The following is a 17548-nucleotide window of genomic DNA, read 5'->3' as shown; positions in this document are numbered from 1 at the left end:
TGATGCACTGACCGTGTTGTTGTAAATGTGCAGCGTTGTAGTCAAGACCTTCTAAAACGAGACCCAGTCATCGTCAAGGTGTGGCGATGACCATCATCATAGACCAAGACCATGACCATGACCCAAGACTTTGAGAGGTCGAGATCAAGGCAGCACATAGACATAAAGCTTTTGGTTTTATTGGTTGCTGGTTTGCGATGAAGTCTTACCAAGAGTTACCAAGTCAAGTTATTTATTTCACTTAGAGCTCACGTCGTTACGTCACAGTAATGATGAGAAATAAATCATCTCTGCAGGCGTCGTCTTGACTGGTCTGGGAAAATAGTTGTTTGTCTGAGACGGATCTGGAGTATTGAATTGAACAAGTGTCTGACAGACTGTTTGTACTGAGGAACTACAGACCTGCAGAGTAAAACACTTCAGCATCTGCATGGAGACTTTCTGATTGGCTGACAGCTCAACAACAAAAAGATGCGTTAACCTTTTAGCATGTCACCGTCTTTCCTTTTCTACGACTACTGCTCCTGTAAGTACTACTTCAACTGATACTACTACTGATACTACTACTGATACTATTCTACCACATCCTTTGGATAAAAGTAGCAAATACTGCGACATTTCTGCACTGAGAACAGTGAAAGTAACAAAAGTACCTGCAGTAAAAAGTATATGAATATACAAAGTAACAATTTTTAGAGTAAAAGTACGACTACTTCTGATACTGTTTATACTTTCAAAGTCATGTGCATGGAAGAATGATCGTATCTATCTCTCCTGCTCATGCTCACATTTTGAAAGAAAGCAGCAGAAATCTGAGCGCGAGCACAAACTGTGAGCACGAGGAGAAATCACGCTCTCAAACTGAAAATCTACGCTCTTGAATAAAGAGAGGATAATTCTTCCATACATGTGTACTATTACCTCAGTAATAGAAGTAGTAAACTACTCTCAGTCTGACTGTAGTACTGTTTGCACTACCACCATTCCTACTGCTACTACAGTATCTAAAGTACTACAGTACAAAATCAGTTTGTGTATCCAAATACTACTACTGCCAGTAACCTTTAAGTATTACTGCTAGTACAACTATTATAGTACTGCTTCTGGTACTACTCACTGTTGATGATGAGTATGTAGAAGAAATAGTCTAGTATCACTACTGCTACTGTAAGTACTGTTATTACTACTGCTACTATTATTATTATCAATGTAACTACTGCTACTGTAGTACTACTAATATGACTAATACTACTGCTGTGAGTGGAGCTGCAGTTCCTCCCTCTGCCAGAGGAGGGCAGAGCGGAAACACCCCACAAGAAGACGCTGCAGTTCCTCAAACAGCCACCAGGCGGAGCTCCGAGAAAACTTGAATGAGAAAAACGTTTAATTTTATTTTTCTGCACGGCAACAAAGAATTTGGAGCTCTGTGACTGGATGATTCTTTCAGCAATGCACTCTGGGTCTCGTAGTTTTCTGGACTTCATTGAACAGAGTACAGGTCATTGAATATTGATTCACCACGCGTTCGTGTTCTCAGTTGTACATACTCGTATTGTTAAATTCACTCATACTGTGATGAACATTATTTTTGTTTTGTGAATGTGATTATCATTGAATTTAATAAAACATGTTGTTTTACAGAAGTCACTTCCTGTTCATGAAAGTTTATTAAACAATATTTAAATACACACCATATACACACACCATATACACACACCATATACACACACTATATACACACACTATATACATACACCATATACACACACCATATACACACACCATATACACACACCATATACACACACTATATACACACACCATATACACATACCATATACACACCATATACACACACCATATACACACACCATATACACACCATATACACACACCATATACACATACCACATACACACCATATACACATACCATATACATACCATATACACACACCATATACACACACCATATACACACCATATACACACACCATATACACACCATATACACACACACCATATACACACATCATATACACACACCATATACACACACCATATACACATACCATATACACACCATATACACACAATATACACACACCATATACACACCATATACATATACCATATACACACCATATACACACCATATACACACATCATATACACACACCATACACACACCATATACACACACCATATATACACCATATACACACACCATATACACACCATATATACACACCTTATATACACACCATATACACACACTTTATATACACACCATATATACACACCATATATACACACCATATACACACATCATATACACACACCATATACACACCATATACACACACCTTATATACACACCATATACACACCATATACACACCATATATACACACCATATACACACATCATATACACACACCTTATACACATACCATATACACACACCATATACACACACCTTATATACACCATATACACACACCTTATATACACACCTTATATACACCATATACACACACCATATACACACACCTTATATACACCATATATACATACCATATACACACACACCTTATATACACACCTTATATACACCATATGCACACCTTATACACACACCATATACACATACCATATACACACACCATATACACACACCTTATATACACACCTTATATACACCATACACACACTAGATGTTGCATCAAGCTAAACATTCTCCACTGACAAAACCGGCCAGTCATTTTCCGTTGAAGGTGACGGACTGTCACTGCACTGTTCCAACAATGAGACAAACATGAATTTATTCAGAGTTAGATGTGAAAATATATTTAGGGAAGTGTTCAACCAGAAATATGTCGTCAGATTTCACCACGCAGAGAAACGTAACACACACTTCAAAATATCTTTGTTTGTCTTTCAGACAGGGCAGATGTTAGGCTGCAGCTTGTGTTTGTCTCTGACAGCCTCAGATTATTGTTCTGACGACTTTGTGGAAATCATCCTGCAGACAGAGAAAGAACAGAAACAGCTGTTATTCTGCTATAACTCATTTCACATCACCATTCAACATCGTTTGCCTTTCCACTGTTTGCAGCATATTGATGTTTTAGATCTTGTAAACCTTTAAAGTTTGAACCATTGTGGTCAAAGTTTTCCATAGTAACAATGTCAGATTTAATCATATATGAAAAACATTTTAATGGCGTCAACCCCTCAACCTCAACCCAAAATGGTCCACACAGAAATTCAACACTGACGGTCTGAACCAGGCAGATTATGGACCAGCACAGTAAATGTTCATGATCTGGTGTCAGTTCTGGTCCATGACCTTCTACCGCAGTCATGTTTGATTACTGTTCCATGTTTAATCTCATTCTATGTTGAAATATATTCAAAACTAAAAGTTTAAAATCATGTATCAATTAAAATAATAATGATGATGTGATTGGACACTGAATGATTCATAATAATAATCTTCTGACTAAACTTTCATTTCTTTGATTTCACTTCATATTAAAATGTTTGTGACTCCATGCATCACTGGGAGGAAGTGTGATGTCATCACTTTCCTATCATAGTGACACCGGTGTGTGTGTGTGTGTGTGTGTGTGTGTGTGTGTGTGTGTGTGTGTATGTGTGTATGTGGGTGTGTGTGTGTATGTGTGTATGTGTGTATGTGGGTGTGTGTGTTCATGCCAGAGGCTCCTTAGTAACGGCTGCTTACCGTTAATGTGTTACTAGGGCAACCAGCCACAACTAATGTGTTGTTTATTAGCATCAGGTGAAGACGATGATGATGATGATGATGATGATGATGATGATGATGATGATGATGGTGATGATGATGGTGATGGTCATGATGATGGTCATGATGATGGTGATGATGGTGATGATGATGGTGATGGTCATGATGATGATGATGATGGTGATGATGGTGATGGTCATGATGATGGTGATGATGATGGTGATGGTGATGATGATGGTGATGATGGTGATGATGATGATGATGATGATGATGATGATGATGATGATGATGATGGTCATGATGATGGTGATGATAGTGATGATGATGATAGTGATGATGATGATGATGATGATGATGGTGATGGTGATGATGATGAAGAAGATGATGATGATGATGATGCCGTGTCATAACTTCCTGTGTTGTCACTCATTCTGACCTCTTCGCTTCCTTTCTCTAATCACACTTCACTTAATTAATTAACTGAATATTAACGACACGTTTTGATGTTTGGAGCCGACCTCAGTGATGTCACTTCCTGTTGGGTCAATGCGAACCCCTCAGAGGTCAAAGGTCACCTGAGTGGCCCTCAAACCAACCAACAGGAGCAGCTAATTAGCAGTTAGCTACTTTAGCTCTGTCCATCATAAACTTGCAGCAAATATATAAAAATAAATATCGTATATTGTAATGAATAAATATATGATGAATAAAATCTGAAGGTTTCAGATGAACGATGACAGGAAACAGAAGTTTGTGACATTTGGCTGATTGCTCTTTGACTTGAAGTATTTTGTGTGTTCTGGGATTCCCTGATGTCACATCCAGAACATTTCAATCATGTAAAGTGTTTTTCTTAAGTGATAAATTGAAGCAGCAGTCTTTGTGTTTGCTCTCACTAAATGTTGAGTGGGCGACTCTCTGCCTCTTTGTTTAATGGAGATATCAGCGAGTGCTAATGAAGTCTGCTAATCCCCTGAACGCTCCGTTAATTCCTCAGCCGGACATTCTGCCGTTGTGTTTGCTGTCGATGAGCGCGGCGGCTGCTGCTGCTCATAGTTTTATTGTTTTATTGTTCAGACTCCATTCAAAGTCAATAAGGACTAATGGACGTTTGTTTAACGTGAATGTCAGCGTTCCTTCATCACCTCGCAGCCGCCAGCTGTCAATCAAACACACAGCGTCATGTGACCCATAGGAGGCGGAGCATCAGGCTTCAAAAGAGCAGCACTCAGAGAACCAGGACCAGAGACAAGCCCAGAACCAGGACCAAGACCAGAACCAGCAGAAGATACCAGACCAGCAGACAGTAGGAACTTTGTTTTCCTCTTTCATACCTGAAGTGTTCACGTCTCCTGCCTCAGGTTCATCTTCCATGTTCTTCTTCTCTTCTTGAAATTCCAACAGGTATGCAGTGCGTTCGTTGTCCTGCCATCTTTGCTCTTGTGGCATTGGTTCTTTGCGGTCCGGGTGTTTCCTCTCAGCTCGACAGAGACCAGGACCAGAGCCAGAACCAGGACCTGGACCTGGAGCTGCGTCACCACCGGCTGCTGCAAAGAGCTCGCAGTGCCAGACTCCTGTCACAGGTGAGGGGGCCACAACCAATCAGAATGCTCCATTTCTACTGAAGAAAGGTCCTCCATGTTTACTGTTAATGTTTGAAACGTCAAAGATTTGCAGAGACATTGATTAAACATTTTTAGGTTTAAAGAAGTTAACCAGTCTTCATCCCATACTTTGAAAACTCATAGTGGAGGACCCAGAATTGAACCCTGAGGTACTCCACCACAAACTGAGCTGAGGATCATTTGAACAATACAAACCAGACAAGACCTTTAAAAAAAGGTCGTCATTCATTCGTTACACACTCAAACATCATGTTCTCCAAATACGACATCTTGAATTTAACTTTTTACATCTCATCTCTACCGTCGGATATAAAATTAATGTGAATACATTGTTGATTTTTTTGCATTTTGGGCTCACAAACAGCCTAAGGTACATTTAATGAATTCAATTCAGATCCTTGGCTGTAAAAATACTCCATTACACTTCACTGACAATATTACTTAAGTACAAGTCCATTAGTATTATCAGCAGAATGTACATAAATGTAAAAGTACTCATAATGGAGAGAAGGTACCTCTGAAAGTGTTTTTCTGTTGTACAGTGATTTATTGATGTGTATTAAACATTGTACTGTTCTAGTTCTTTTGATTTGATCAAAACATGATGAACCTGATGCATTTTAAGGTTTGTCATTTGTTTTGGACGTAAAAGATTTCTCTAACATTTCCAAATATCTCAGATTTGAGTAATTGTCATTTTAAAAACATTCAAACAGACGACTGACTGCATGATGATGGAGGGGGAGGCTGCAGATTAGCAGCGAGGATGCAGAGCTGATGTTGTTGTTTCAGCCTGATTGAGTGCTAAATGTTTGGATGGACCACCTGCTGTGAGAGACGCTGCAGGTCGTGGTCGTACATGATTGGAGGGCATGAGGAACAGATTACTACGGCGGACTCCACCAGCAGAGCTGCAGACTGATGATCCAACGCTGTGTCCAGAATGTTTCTGTCTGTTTTTAGTCTTTAAAATGAGTCAGACAGAAAGTTAAATCAAAGTGTAATCCCACTGTGGTAACTATGTTCAGCTGTACTCGAGTATTTGTTCTGATTACATTAAGTTCTGACACCTCCTAAATGTCCCGTTGTCTTCAGGACTGGAGTAAACGTGCAGTGCAGGACCTGCTGGCTCAGATGTCGCTGCCAGAGGCCGAGGCCCAGCAGGAGGCTGAGGTTGTTTCCATGGCAACAGGAGGAAGGATGAACTTGGAGCGGTCCGTCGACGCCCCCAACAACCTGCCCCCTCGAGAACGCAAAGCCGGCTGCAAGAACTTCTACTGGAAGGGCTTCACTTCCTGTTAAAGCCCCGCCCAGGTACCTGACTACCTCTTTAAGCCCCGCCCTGCTAACTTGAGGTCTGTGTCTCACCTGTCCTTGTTTTGTTCCCAGCTGAGGCCACGCCTTCACCGGACCAACTGACCAATCCCAGATTACCTGGCCTTCACCTGAGCGACTAGATGGACCAATCAGCAGCTCCCTGGCTGCAACGTACCTGAATAATTAATGTAATTATCAATTAAAGAGAGAAATCAGTCAAATCTGTGGCTCCATCTGATCTGTTCAGAGTGTGAATGACAATTATATAAATGATGACAGTGAAACACAGACTGTCTAAAACCTGGACGTAGTCTCCGTGACGTCCCCGCAGACTGTCTAAAACCTGGACGTAGTCTCTGTGACGTCCCCACAGACTGACTAAAACCTGGACGTAGTCTCCGTGTGAAAAACAAATTTAGATAAAAGTCATGATATTCAGCCATGAGAGTTCACGTGTTCACATGCTGAACAAACAAGCATGCTCGAGTACTGGGAGTGTGTGTGTGTGTGTGTGTGTGTGTGTGTGTGTGTGTGTAAACAGCAGCAGATTTCAGTGTTTGTATAAAGAGAGAGAGGCGAGTCTAATTAACCTTTAATGGAGATCAGAGTGAGCAAATATTGACTCACTAAACACTGCTGGAAGTGTGTGTGTGTGTGTGTGTGTGTGTGTGTGTGTGTGTGTGACATCCTCACTAATATAAACTAAGCTGTAGCAGGTCTGACTTTATATTATACAAATTCACAATTTAAACCCTTGATTGTAAATCTGAATCTCAACACCTTTGAATTCATTCATACAGTACAACACACACAACACACAACACACACAACACACACAACACACACAACACAGAACACACACACACACAACACACAACACACACAACACAGAACACACACACACACAACACACAACACACGACGCACACAACACATACACACACACAACACACACAACACACACAACACAGACACAACTGTTCTGCCGTACGTCCACCCTGCAGAGCGTTACGTAGTCCAGTTTTCTCTCTTGTCAGGTTCCATGGAGGCTCTTTGTCATGTCGCAGAGTATGACACTTTATCACCTTTTCTCTAATAGAGGGATCTGATAACGTTTCTCCACTGAGATCACACAAAGTTACACAGTGTGAGACAGACGTAGAGACAGAGACAGCGTTCAGCTGATCACAGGTCAGTGTGGATCAACAGGTCACAGACAGTAGATCGTCAGAGGAAAGTTACAGTATGATGAACTTATTATGTTGGTATATACAGTCTGTGTGTTTGAATAAATCAGATCAGATTTTATTTGTACAGTCCAAAGTCACAAAGTCCATTTTCCTCTGAGGCTTTACAGTCTGTACAGGGAGACACCCTCTGTCCTTAGACCCTCGGGTCGAGAATCTCACTGTTTCGAACAGAAAGATGTTTTAACGTGAACTGATCCGACAGTCTGACGGACACAAACATCCACATGTACAAAGAAAAATAAAAAATGACTCAGCTTAAATCAAATTAAAATAAACAGTAAACAGGAATCATCCTGATGGAAACAGCTGAGCTCGTTCCTGCAGCTCCAACTGAAATAAATTGAAAATAATTGAAAACAGATTGAACTGTTATCAGGTGGAACAGTGTGTGTGTGTGTGTGTGTGTGTGTGTGTGTGTTATCTCCGTCCGTCAGCTGGTTGGTTACAGTCTCTCTGTGTTTCCACGGTGATGAATCACGCTGAAGACATTTCTTCTTCTAACATCTGCCTGGGCATGAAGTCTGGCTGTGATTGGCTCAGAGACGTGACAGACTACACGTCCAATCAGAGCGCTCCGTCCGTCACCACCTGTGTGACATGCAGAGGTGACGGTAAGGAGTGAATTCACTGTGCTCCTATTGGTCGACGTCACGCACACACACAGGTGTCGTACAGGTGTCCCACACTCAGCTGGTATCAGTGTGATCAGTGCAGCTGATTGGAAAGTTTACCGAGTCCAAGAATTAATTAAAAAGTTCTGATGATGTTCTGACAAAAGTCAGACAAAATATCTGCAGTAAAAGTAGCAGTACTACACTGAGAAAGTACTCTATTACAAGTTAAAGTATTCACCCCATCTGAATAATTTGATTTTTACGATTCGATCCTTTATCGATTCTGCTTAACGATTCGATTCTTTATCGATTCCGCTTAGCGATTCGATTCTTTATCGATTCCGCTTAACGATTCGATTCTTTGTCGATTCCACTTAACGATTTCGATTCTTTATCTGTTCCGCTTAACGATTCGATTCTTTATCGATTCAGCTTGCCGATTCGACCCTTTATCGATTCTGCTCAACGATTCGATTCTTTGTCGATTCCGCTTAGCGATTCGATTCTTTGTCGATTCCGCTTAGCGATTCGATTCTTTATCGATTCCGCTTAACGATTCGATTCTTTATCGGTTCAGCTTAACGATTCGATTCTTTATGATTCCGCTTAACGATTCGATTCTTTGTCGGTTCAGCTTAACGATTCGATTCTTTGTCTATTCCGCTTAACGATTCGATTCTTTATCGGTTCTGCTTAAACGATTCGATTCTTTATCGATTCCGCTTAACGATTCGATCCTTTATCGATTCTGCTTAACGATTCGATTCTATGTCTGTTCCGCTTAACGATTCGATTCTTTATCGATTCAGCTTGCCGATTCGACCCTTTATCGATTCTGCTCAACGATTCGATTCTTTGTCGATTCCGCTTAGCGATTCGATTCTTTGTCGATTCCGCTTAGCGATTCGATTCTTTATCGATTCCGCTTAACGATTCGATTCTTTATCGGTTCAGCTTAACGATTCGATTCTTTATGGTTCCGCTTAACGATTCGATTCTTTGTCGGTTCTGCTTAACGATTCGATTCTTTGTCTATTCCGCTTAACGATTCGATTCTTTATCGGTTCTGCTTAAACGATTCGATTCTTTATAGATTCCGCTTAACGATTCGATTCTTTATGGATTCTGCTTAACGATTCGATTCTTTATCTGTTCCGCTTAACGATTCGATTCTTTATCGATTCTCATTTGGGGAAAAAAGGAGACAAACAGTTTGATCAGCATCATCTAGAGGAGGTAGTGAACTGGAGCGAGTACGAGTACAGCTGACAGACTCTCTCTCTCTTCATGGTCATCTTCTAAATGTAATGCAGAAGACATTCGTTTAATGTGAACTGTTATATAACATGGTAGGCAGTGTGTTATTTACCTTCTGTAGTAACCACAGAGGTGTTCATAGCCTGGCTGCTGCCGCTGCTGCTGCTGCTAGGTTCAGATTCATCTCCAGTCTGAAGCGTGTCAAAAACACGACATTCATTTAAAGATATTACATGTTGTGTGTGTAAATGTTTCTGCATGTTGGTCGTGTTCCCTCCCGACGCTGTTATCTCCACTTTGCAATGATTGCAAGTCGCCCTGTTGACGTCTGTTTTGGTGAAATGCACGAAATTGCACTGCACGTGAGAAACTTGGGGAAGTTACGTGACGTGATTCGTGCTTATTGGAATCGATAAGATAAACTGCCAAACGATTCCATGGAACTGAAACACACGGAACCGGTTCTCAACAAGAACCGGTTCTCGATCCCCATCCCTAGTTATGATGGACAGTGAAGTAAACTGCTGACAGCTGTAGCTGCTGTTAGCTCAACTGAGTGTTTGTACCAACAGGCGTTATGGACGACCAGGAAGAAGAAGAGGAGGTAACCAGGCTCAGCAGCTTCTACGGACATGATGGCAGAGGAGAAGAGAGTGAAGAGGACGCTGACGGAGGAAGCTAAGCAGAGATCATTTGGGATCATTGCTGAGTTGAGGAAATAAAGTCGTCGTCTTCTTCGCCTCTTCGCCTCGGTCACTCCGTCCTCTCGTGATAAACGTGTCAGTATGCGTGAAGCGTTTCTTTAATGAGTTCAAAGGTCGAGTCGGAGGGCGGCGGCGGCGGCGGCGGCGGCGGGAGGTTCTGCGTCAGACCGACACCCCGCCGAGGAGCTGACCAATAAAACACCTCGCTGTGGGCTGACCAATCAAATGCACGGCTGGAGGTGAATGTGTCCGTCAGTCCAGACTAATCAATGAGCAGAGACACAGCAGGAACACACACACATACACACACACACACACACACACACACACACACACACACACACACACACGTCCACATGATTAGCAGGTCAGCACACACCATGTGACCCCCCGCCGACGCCCAGCGGGATTCTGGGAGAACTGTTTGAAACTGAAAATGTCCTCCTGACAGGAAGTTAAATACTCAATCAGTGAGCCGAAGAAGGAGAGAGGAGACAAGGGGACAAGGAGAGACAGGGGAGGAGACAAGGGGACAAGGAGAGACAGGGGAGGAGACAAGGGGACAAGGAGAGACAGGGGAGGAGACAAAGACAGGAGACAGTAAACACTGCAGGGGAAATCGAGCTCTCTGATTGGTTCTTTAGATGTGATGTAAATCAGCTGATGCAGATTCTTGTTCATCGTTTTTCAGTTATGGAGAAGTAACAACGACACACACACACACACACACACACACACACACACACACACACTGGGGCACTTTGTGTCTCAGCAGGATATCCGTTGATCACAGGTTCGATTCCTTCTGTCCACACGTCAACGTCAGTCATGTGATCGACCTCTGTGTGTGTGAACAAACGTCCACTTGAGGCTGGCTCCAGAAGTCCCCATGTTCAAATGTCCAATTCATCACGGAGACTACGTCCAGGTTTTAGACAGTCTGCGGGGACGTCACGGAGACTACGTCCAGGTTTTAGACAGTCTGCGGGGACGTCACGGAGACTACGTCCAGGTTTTTAGACAGTCTGCGGGGACGTCTCAGAGACACGTCCAGGTTTTAGACAGTCTGCGGGACGTCCGGGAGACTACGTCCAGGTTTTAGACAGTCGGCGGGGACGTCACGGAGACTAGTCCAGGTTTTAGACATTCTGCGAGGAACGTCGCGGAGACTACGTCCAGGTTTTAGACAGTCTGCGGGGACGTCACGGAGACTACGTCCAGGTTTTAGACAGTCCATCAAAGATGAAGATCAGGTCTATGGTCTGTGAAGAACTTTGTAGGTGAGGAGACACATTTAAATCCCAAAACAATTATTCAGTTTGTCGATTTCAAACATTATTCAGGTCTGTTTTGATAACAGATTATAGTATATATATATAATATATATATATATATATATATAATATGATTTATATTATTAATATTATATATATATGTATAATAAGATAATTACTGAGGACGTTTCATGGTTCATTTGCTTCTTCTCATCTCAAACTGCCATAAACTGAACATCTCTGACTCTGAACTGAACAAAGACAAAAGAAAAGTTTTACATGAGGTGAAGAAACTCATTAAATATAACAAACAGATTAAATTCATAATTTAACAACATGCCCCAAAGTCTCTGCAGATCTTAATGACACTCTAACTCCAATCAACAGGCTGAACCAATCAGCCGTCTCAAACACACGACTTCTGTAATGCGACCTGTCACTGAGACGTTTCCGTGGTAACAGGGTCGGACAGGTGTGAAATGCGTCCTGTCATTTGCTGTTAGCTACCCGGACAACTGAAGCCCCGCCTCCTCGCCGGCAGTCCTGCAGCTGAAGACAGAAACGGCTCCTTATAAGGTAACGATGAACGTTTAAAACTCGACTGGTGGACGGCGTGATCGAGGACTTTTGACCGCTGACCCTTATCGAGGTCAGTGTGGGGGGCTGGAGCCAATGAGGTACCTGAGAGTCACCAATTAAGAGGGAAGGGAAGGTGGTGGGTTCAAACACAGCAGCTTCTGGCTGTGAGGCGACAGTGTTAACCACTGCACCACTGTGCCACGGAATCATCCATGTGCACAAGAGGAGGGAAGTTTTGTACCTGTTGATCTCCTCGACTGATTCTCTTTGGGGATTTGTTTGCTTATGAATTGTTGGAGCAGTTCTCTTCAGTTCTTGCAGGGTTTCCAGCTGGTTGGTTGAAGTTCCCTTTGTCAGTAGCTCCGTCAGTCGTCAGTGAGTTTTGTAGGTCAGCAAAGAGGACGCTCAGGTGAGAAGTCTTAAACTATTTAGGTCAGTGCTTTAGATTCTTTAGTTTGCCAGAGGCTGTTTAGACCAGTGCACTATCAGACAGATATTTGTATGAGATGTTACAAGAGAGTTGATCATGGTGAAGTCTTTGGAACATCTACACCAGAACATGTGACCAGCTCAGATCTGCAGATTTACGCTGCGACTGTCTGGTTGGTCGATGGGAAGGTGCCAGAGACAAAATGCTGAAAGTGAAGTTGGGGGTGTGTCCTGCTCTGTCTGTTGATGATGTGACGCTCATGTTGGGAAATGATGTGGCTGGCGGCGACATGTCTGGACTCATCAGCCTGCAAAACCGGTCGTTGTCCCAGTGAGAGTAATCTGGATGATGAGCTGACAGTCGCAGTGTAGATTCTTTGTTGGCACGTGATACCGCAGACTTCCTAACAGCCTGACCTGCATAGTGAGCTGTTGTTCTGTTGGGCTGAGGTTCTGTGCTGAGCCACAGTCAGCAATTCATCGTTATCTGTCACCAGCAACACAATAAAAGAGACCTGGTCGGGTTTGGTTGGTCTACAAAGGCTGACAGACCCCCTGCAGTCTCAGTTATTCGCCCGCCCAGCCACCGTCAGCTGACACGCTCCTTCCTCTTTGAAGCCACCAGGTTCTCCCACACCTGACGCTTGTTAGAGCCTGTAGGATGCTCAGGGGGAATCGACCCCATTACCGATGGTCAGGTGCATGGATAGAGACAGAAACCAGGTGCTTCCCAGTCCAATTTATGGGGCCTTCAGTTCATGCACGCCCTTCAAGGTGTTTGACAAAAGTTAAGATCTTGCTGGACTTGCCACCTGAGGCTGAACTTCACCATGGATCCATGTAAATATCTCTGTTGTGGACTCACCTGTTCATGGGTAACCAACAAGGTGAAGTCAACATCAGTACAAACTGCACACGTAGGCCGACCTACATGAGAAACCTGTTCCAGGTGATTCACCTTCATCACCAGATCAGTCACCTGGGACAGCCCATGACTCGTCTGTCTCGTCTGTCACCTGTCTCGCTGTAGTTCAGGTAACCAATCACAGAGGACCTCTGTTGCTTCTTTCATCATCGGCTGAGGCGCCGTTTGATTGGTTAATTAGAGAAACGAGGCATCAACACAACATCATGCAGCAGGAACATTTCTGTAAACGAGAGCGAAGCCGTTTGTTTGTTTGTTTGTTTGGTGGAAATATTAAAAAATTCATAGTTCATAAAGCCGAGCTGTGATTAGTGTTTGCAGTGTAACAGCAGGAAGCTGTGAGTGAAAGTTCATTACTGAGACTCCTGCAGACTCAACATATTACTGAACATTAGGACCTCAACAGGGAGTTTATCTGTTCAAACAAAGACAGTCCGAGTGCATCCAGATCCACTCCAACATGTGAAGAAGTTTGAAGCCACAGAACCGAGGATGTTTGATTTCGCCTTCGTTAGCAGCTGAGTCACCTGACCCCAGGCCTTCAGCTTATTTAAGCACCGTGATGAGAAGAGGAATTCATTAACGGGAGAAACAATAAGTGTCTCTGGAGGCAGAAACAGATTTAATAACCCTTCAGCTGTGTGAGCGTGTTTGTTTGAGGACACTTCAACAGAACGAGTCCCAACAAGTCGGGTGGAGAGGAAACTATGAAGACCAGCTCCCGTCAGCGCCTCCTGCTTCTCCTCTCAGGTCCTAATAACCCGTCACACCTGGATGATGGTCTGCAGGCAGCAGCCATGTGCTGATGTAACCTCAGGAAAGTCACGATCAACAGAACATGTCGTGTTGCTCAACAGGCCTACGAGGCACAATCTGGAGCCGGGTCAGCAGCCGGCTCCAACAGATCTCGTTCTGCTGTCACCGTGGTCTGGATCAGGATGTTCCCCTCTGAGATGAGCCGTTCAAACCTTTCAGGGTCTACGTTGCTGTAAACCTGAACCAACATCCTGCTTCCTGTGAGCCAGACCAGGGGGACCCTGACTGGTTGAACCTTTCTTCAGCTCCTCAGAGCGACTCGTTAGAATATCAGTGAAACGACACAAATATAAATCAGCTGACTCGTTATGTCCCAGTCCTGGTCGTAGAGTCTTATGGAGACGCGAGCTGATGGACAGGGGTCAGTTTCCTGTTCACAGGGGGCGGGGCTACCTCGTGATTGACTCGGTCAGGTCCAATCAGGATGGAGTGACTTCACTCTCAGCAGGGTCAGTCATCCATCAGATGCTGCTGAGGGGACTGACCCACTTTGACCTCCTGAGTCCCGCCCCGCGTCCCGTCAGGGGGCCGCGAGCCTCAGGCTGAGAAACTGTCAAGTGAGCAGCAGGAAGCGGAGAGACACGGATCATTTGACTAAAGCGGGAGGCGGAGGAGACACCATCATCATCATCATCATCATCATCATCATCATCACTCACCCCCCCACACACCGTGATCCGTGACGTCAGCACGCAGGGCGGCTATAAGAGCCGGTCTGACGGGACAGACCCAGAAGATCCGCCGACCCGTAGACCGACAGACCGACAGACCGACAGACAGGTGATGAAGATGATCTCCTCCTCACGCCTCCGCTGCCTCCTCCTGCTCCTCCTCTCCATCACCGCCTCCATCAGCTACTCCTCAGCCGCTCAGAGAGACTCCAAACTCCGCCTGCTGCTGCACCGGACCCCGCTGCTGGGCTCCAAACAGGTAGACAGACAGAGACACAGACACACAGAGACAGAGACACAGACAGACAGAGACACAGACAGACAGAGACACAGACAGAGACACAGACAGACAGAAAGAGAGACAGGACGAGACATCTTGAGCAAACTTTTCTTTCTCGAGCTTTTTTTTTTTTCTTTATCTGTTGAATGAATAAATTCAGCTTTTGATGCTTTAAGATAAACATGAAAATGACTTTGTAATGAAGTCAGACAGACAGGTGCAGAGACAGACAGGTGCAGAGACAGACAGGTGCAGAGACAGAGACAGACAGGTGCAGAGACAGACAGGTGCAGAGACAGAGACAGACAGGTGCAGAGACAGAGACAGACAGGTGCAGAGACAGACAGGTGCAGAGACAGAGACAGACAGGGCAGAACAAAGACAGGTGCAGAGACAGAGACAGACAGGTCAAGGAGAGACATCAGAGACAGAGACAGCAGGTGCAGAGACAGACAGGTGGAGACGACAGTATAAATGTGAGCGGAAACTGATCAGATGATTTGATGTAAAGTCAGAACAGAACAAAAGAAAAATGTCAGATATGAATCAGATCTTATGTTTTGTCTTCATGATTTTAAAGTTCAGAGATTTTTGATCGTTTTGAATATTTGAAGACTGAGTCAGCTGTGATGAACTTATTATTCAGCTGAATGAAAATCAGATCAAAACAACAAACAGACAGGATGAATGTTCAGAGTTCATTTGTTAATTAATCATCATCGGAGATTTTTACAGTGTTTGATTCAGCAATGACTGAGAACACGAAGACTTCTGATCTGTGTGTGATCACTTAAACGATCAATGATTCAGGATCAGGTCACATACTAACACATATATAAACACATATAAAACACATATATAAACACATATATGAACATGTATATAAACAATATATGAACATGTTGTTCAGACCAGCAGAGGGCAGCATGTTTTTCATACTTTTTCTCTATGATAGAAAACAAACGATTATTAAATTCATCGCTGATATCTCTGATGACGTCTGACCAGCGAGACACACAAAGAAACGTTTCAGTCAGTAAAGACTTTATGTAAAAATATAGATTTTTATTATGTTATAGTACATTATGAGACATGATGAGTTTAAACTTAGTTAGTCGAAGCTTCATATATATATATATAGTAATAATATATATATATATATATATATATAATATAGATATATATATATAAATATATATAAAATAAAACCTTCTGTTGAGTTTTGATATTGTCTGATACTCTTTAAACGTGTCTGATTGTCGTGGTTCTTTCAGGACCTGACCCGGTCCTCCCTGGCGGAGCTGCTCCTGTCGGACCTCTTCAGGTGGAGAAGAGGCTCTGGAGGAGGAGAACTTCCCTTGGCTGAGGAGAAACCCGAAGACATCCATGTGGATCTGGAGCGAGCCGCCGCCGGCGGCAGTGGTCCACGTGCTCGCCCCCCGAGAGAGGAAGCCGGCTGCAAGAACTTCTTCCTGGAAGACCTTCACCCCTGATGAGATCCTCCTCACTTCATCCCACCTCCCTCGTCCTCCTCGTCTTCATCAGACGCGGTACAGAAACTGTCCCGACCGTCCACGATCAGTTTGGATGAATGTTTGATTTTTCCTGGGCTGATTCTTCTGAATGTAAACAGAAATACTATTTTAATTGTTGGTTTGAATAAAATCTGTTTGAGACAAAAACACTCGTCGACTCATCTGTCTGCTGACGGAGGAGAGGAGGGAGGCAGGAGGAGGAGGAGAGGAGAAGGAGGTAGGAGAGGGGAGGAGCAGAAGGATGAGGAGGAAGAGCAGGAGGAGGAACGAGGAGGAGAGAGGAGGAAGAGCAGGAGGAGGAGGAGCAGAGGAGGAAGGAGGAGAGGAAGAGGAGAAAGAGGAGCAGGAGAAAGAGGAGGAGGAGCAGGAGGAGGAGCAGGAAATAAAATGAACCTTCCATCAGGTCTTCATTGGAGCGGATTGAGGAGAGGGGAGAGTCGACAGTAAAACGGCTTTTAATGAAGGATAATAAAAACACGTTGTCTCCATAGCAAAAGAAGAGTC

At 43.6% G+C, this 17548-nt stretch overlaps 2 protein-coding genes across 2 annotated transcripts; both read left to right on the top strand.

Moving 5' to 3' along the window:
• The first annotated feature begins 5002 nt into the window (after positions 1–5002).
• On the top strand, positions 5003–6931 carry sst1.2 (somatostatin 1, tandem duplicate 2). Its single transcript, XM_010748803.3, has 4 exons — positions 5003–5074; positions 5173–5351; positions 6489–6707; positions 6783–6931. Exons 2-3 carry the CDS (start codon positions 5175–5177, stop codon positions 6693–6695), a joined length of 384 nt encoding a protein of 127 aa, XP_010747105.1. The 5' UTR covers positions 5003–5074; positions 5173–5174; the 3' UTR covers positions 6696–6707; positions 6783–6931.
• Positions 6932–15131: 8200 nt separating this feature from the next.
• On the top strand, positions 15132–17108 carry LOC109142678 (somatostatin-1). The gene is given in 3 exon segments (XM_027280773.1): positions 15132–15488; positions 16784–16981; positions 16983–17108. Coding segments are annotated over 3 exon segments (471 nt in total). The 5' UTR covers positions 15132–15341.
• The last annotated feature ends 440 nt before the right edge of the window (positions 17109–17548 follow it).

The sequence above is a fragment of the Larimichthys crocea genome, chromosome VII (assembly GCF_000972845.2).
Source record: "Larimichthys crocea isolate SSNF chromosome VII, L_crocea_2.0, whole genome shotgun sequence".
Taxonomy (NCBI): Eukaryota; Metazoa; Chordata; class Actinopteri; family Sciaenidae; genus Larimichthys; species Larimichthys crocea.
This window is presented reverse-complemented; position numbering and strand designations above follow the sequence as displayed.

What these genes read in the sequence shown, in the direction of transcription:
- sst1.2 (XM_010748803.3), top strand. Translation starts at nt 5,175, where the DNA reads ATGCAGTGCGTTCGTTGTCCTGCCATCTTTGCTCTTGTGGCATTGGTT. An exon ending in GTGCCAGACTCCTGTCACAG is followed by an intron (nt 5,352 to 6,488) that starts GTGAGGGGGCCA and finishes CGTTGTCTTCAG; the next exon opens with GACTGGAGTAAACGTGCAGT.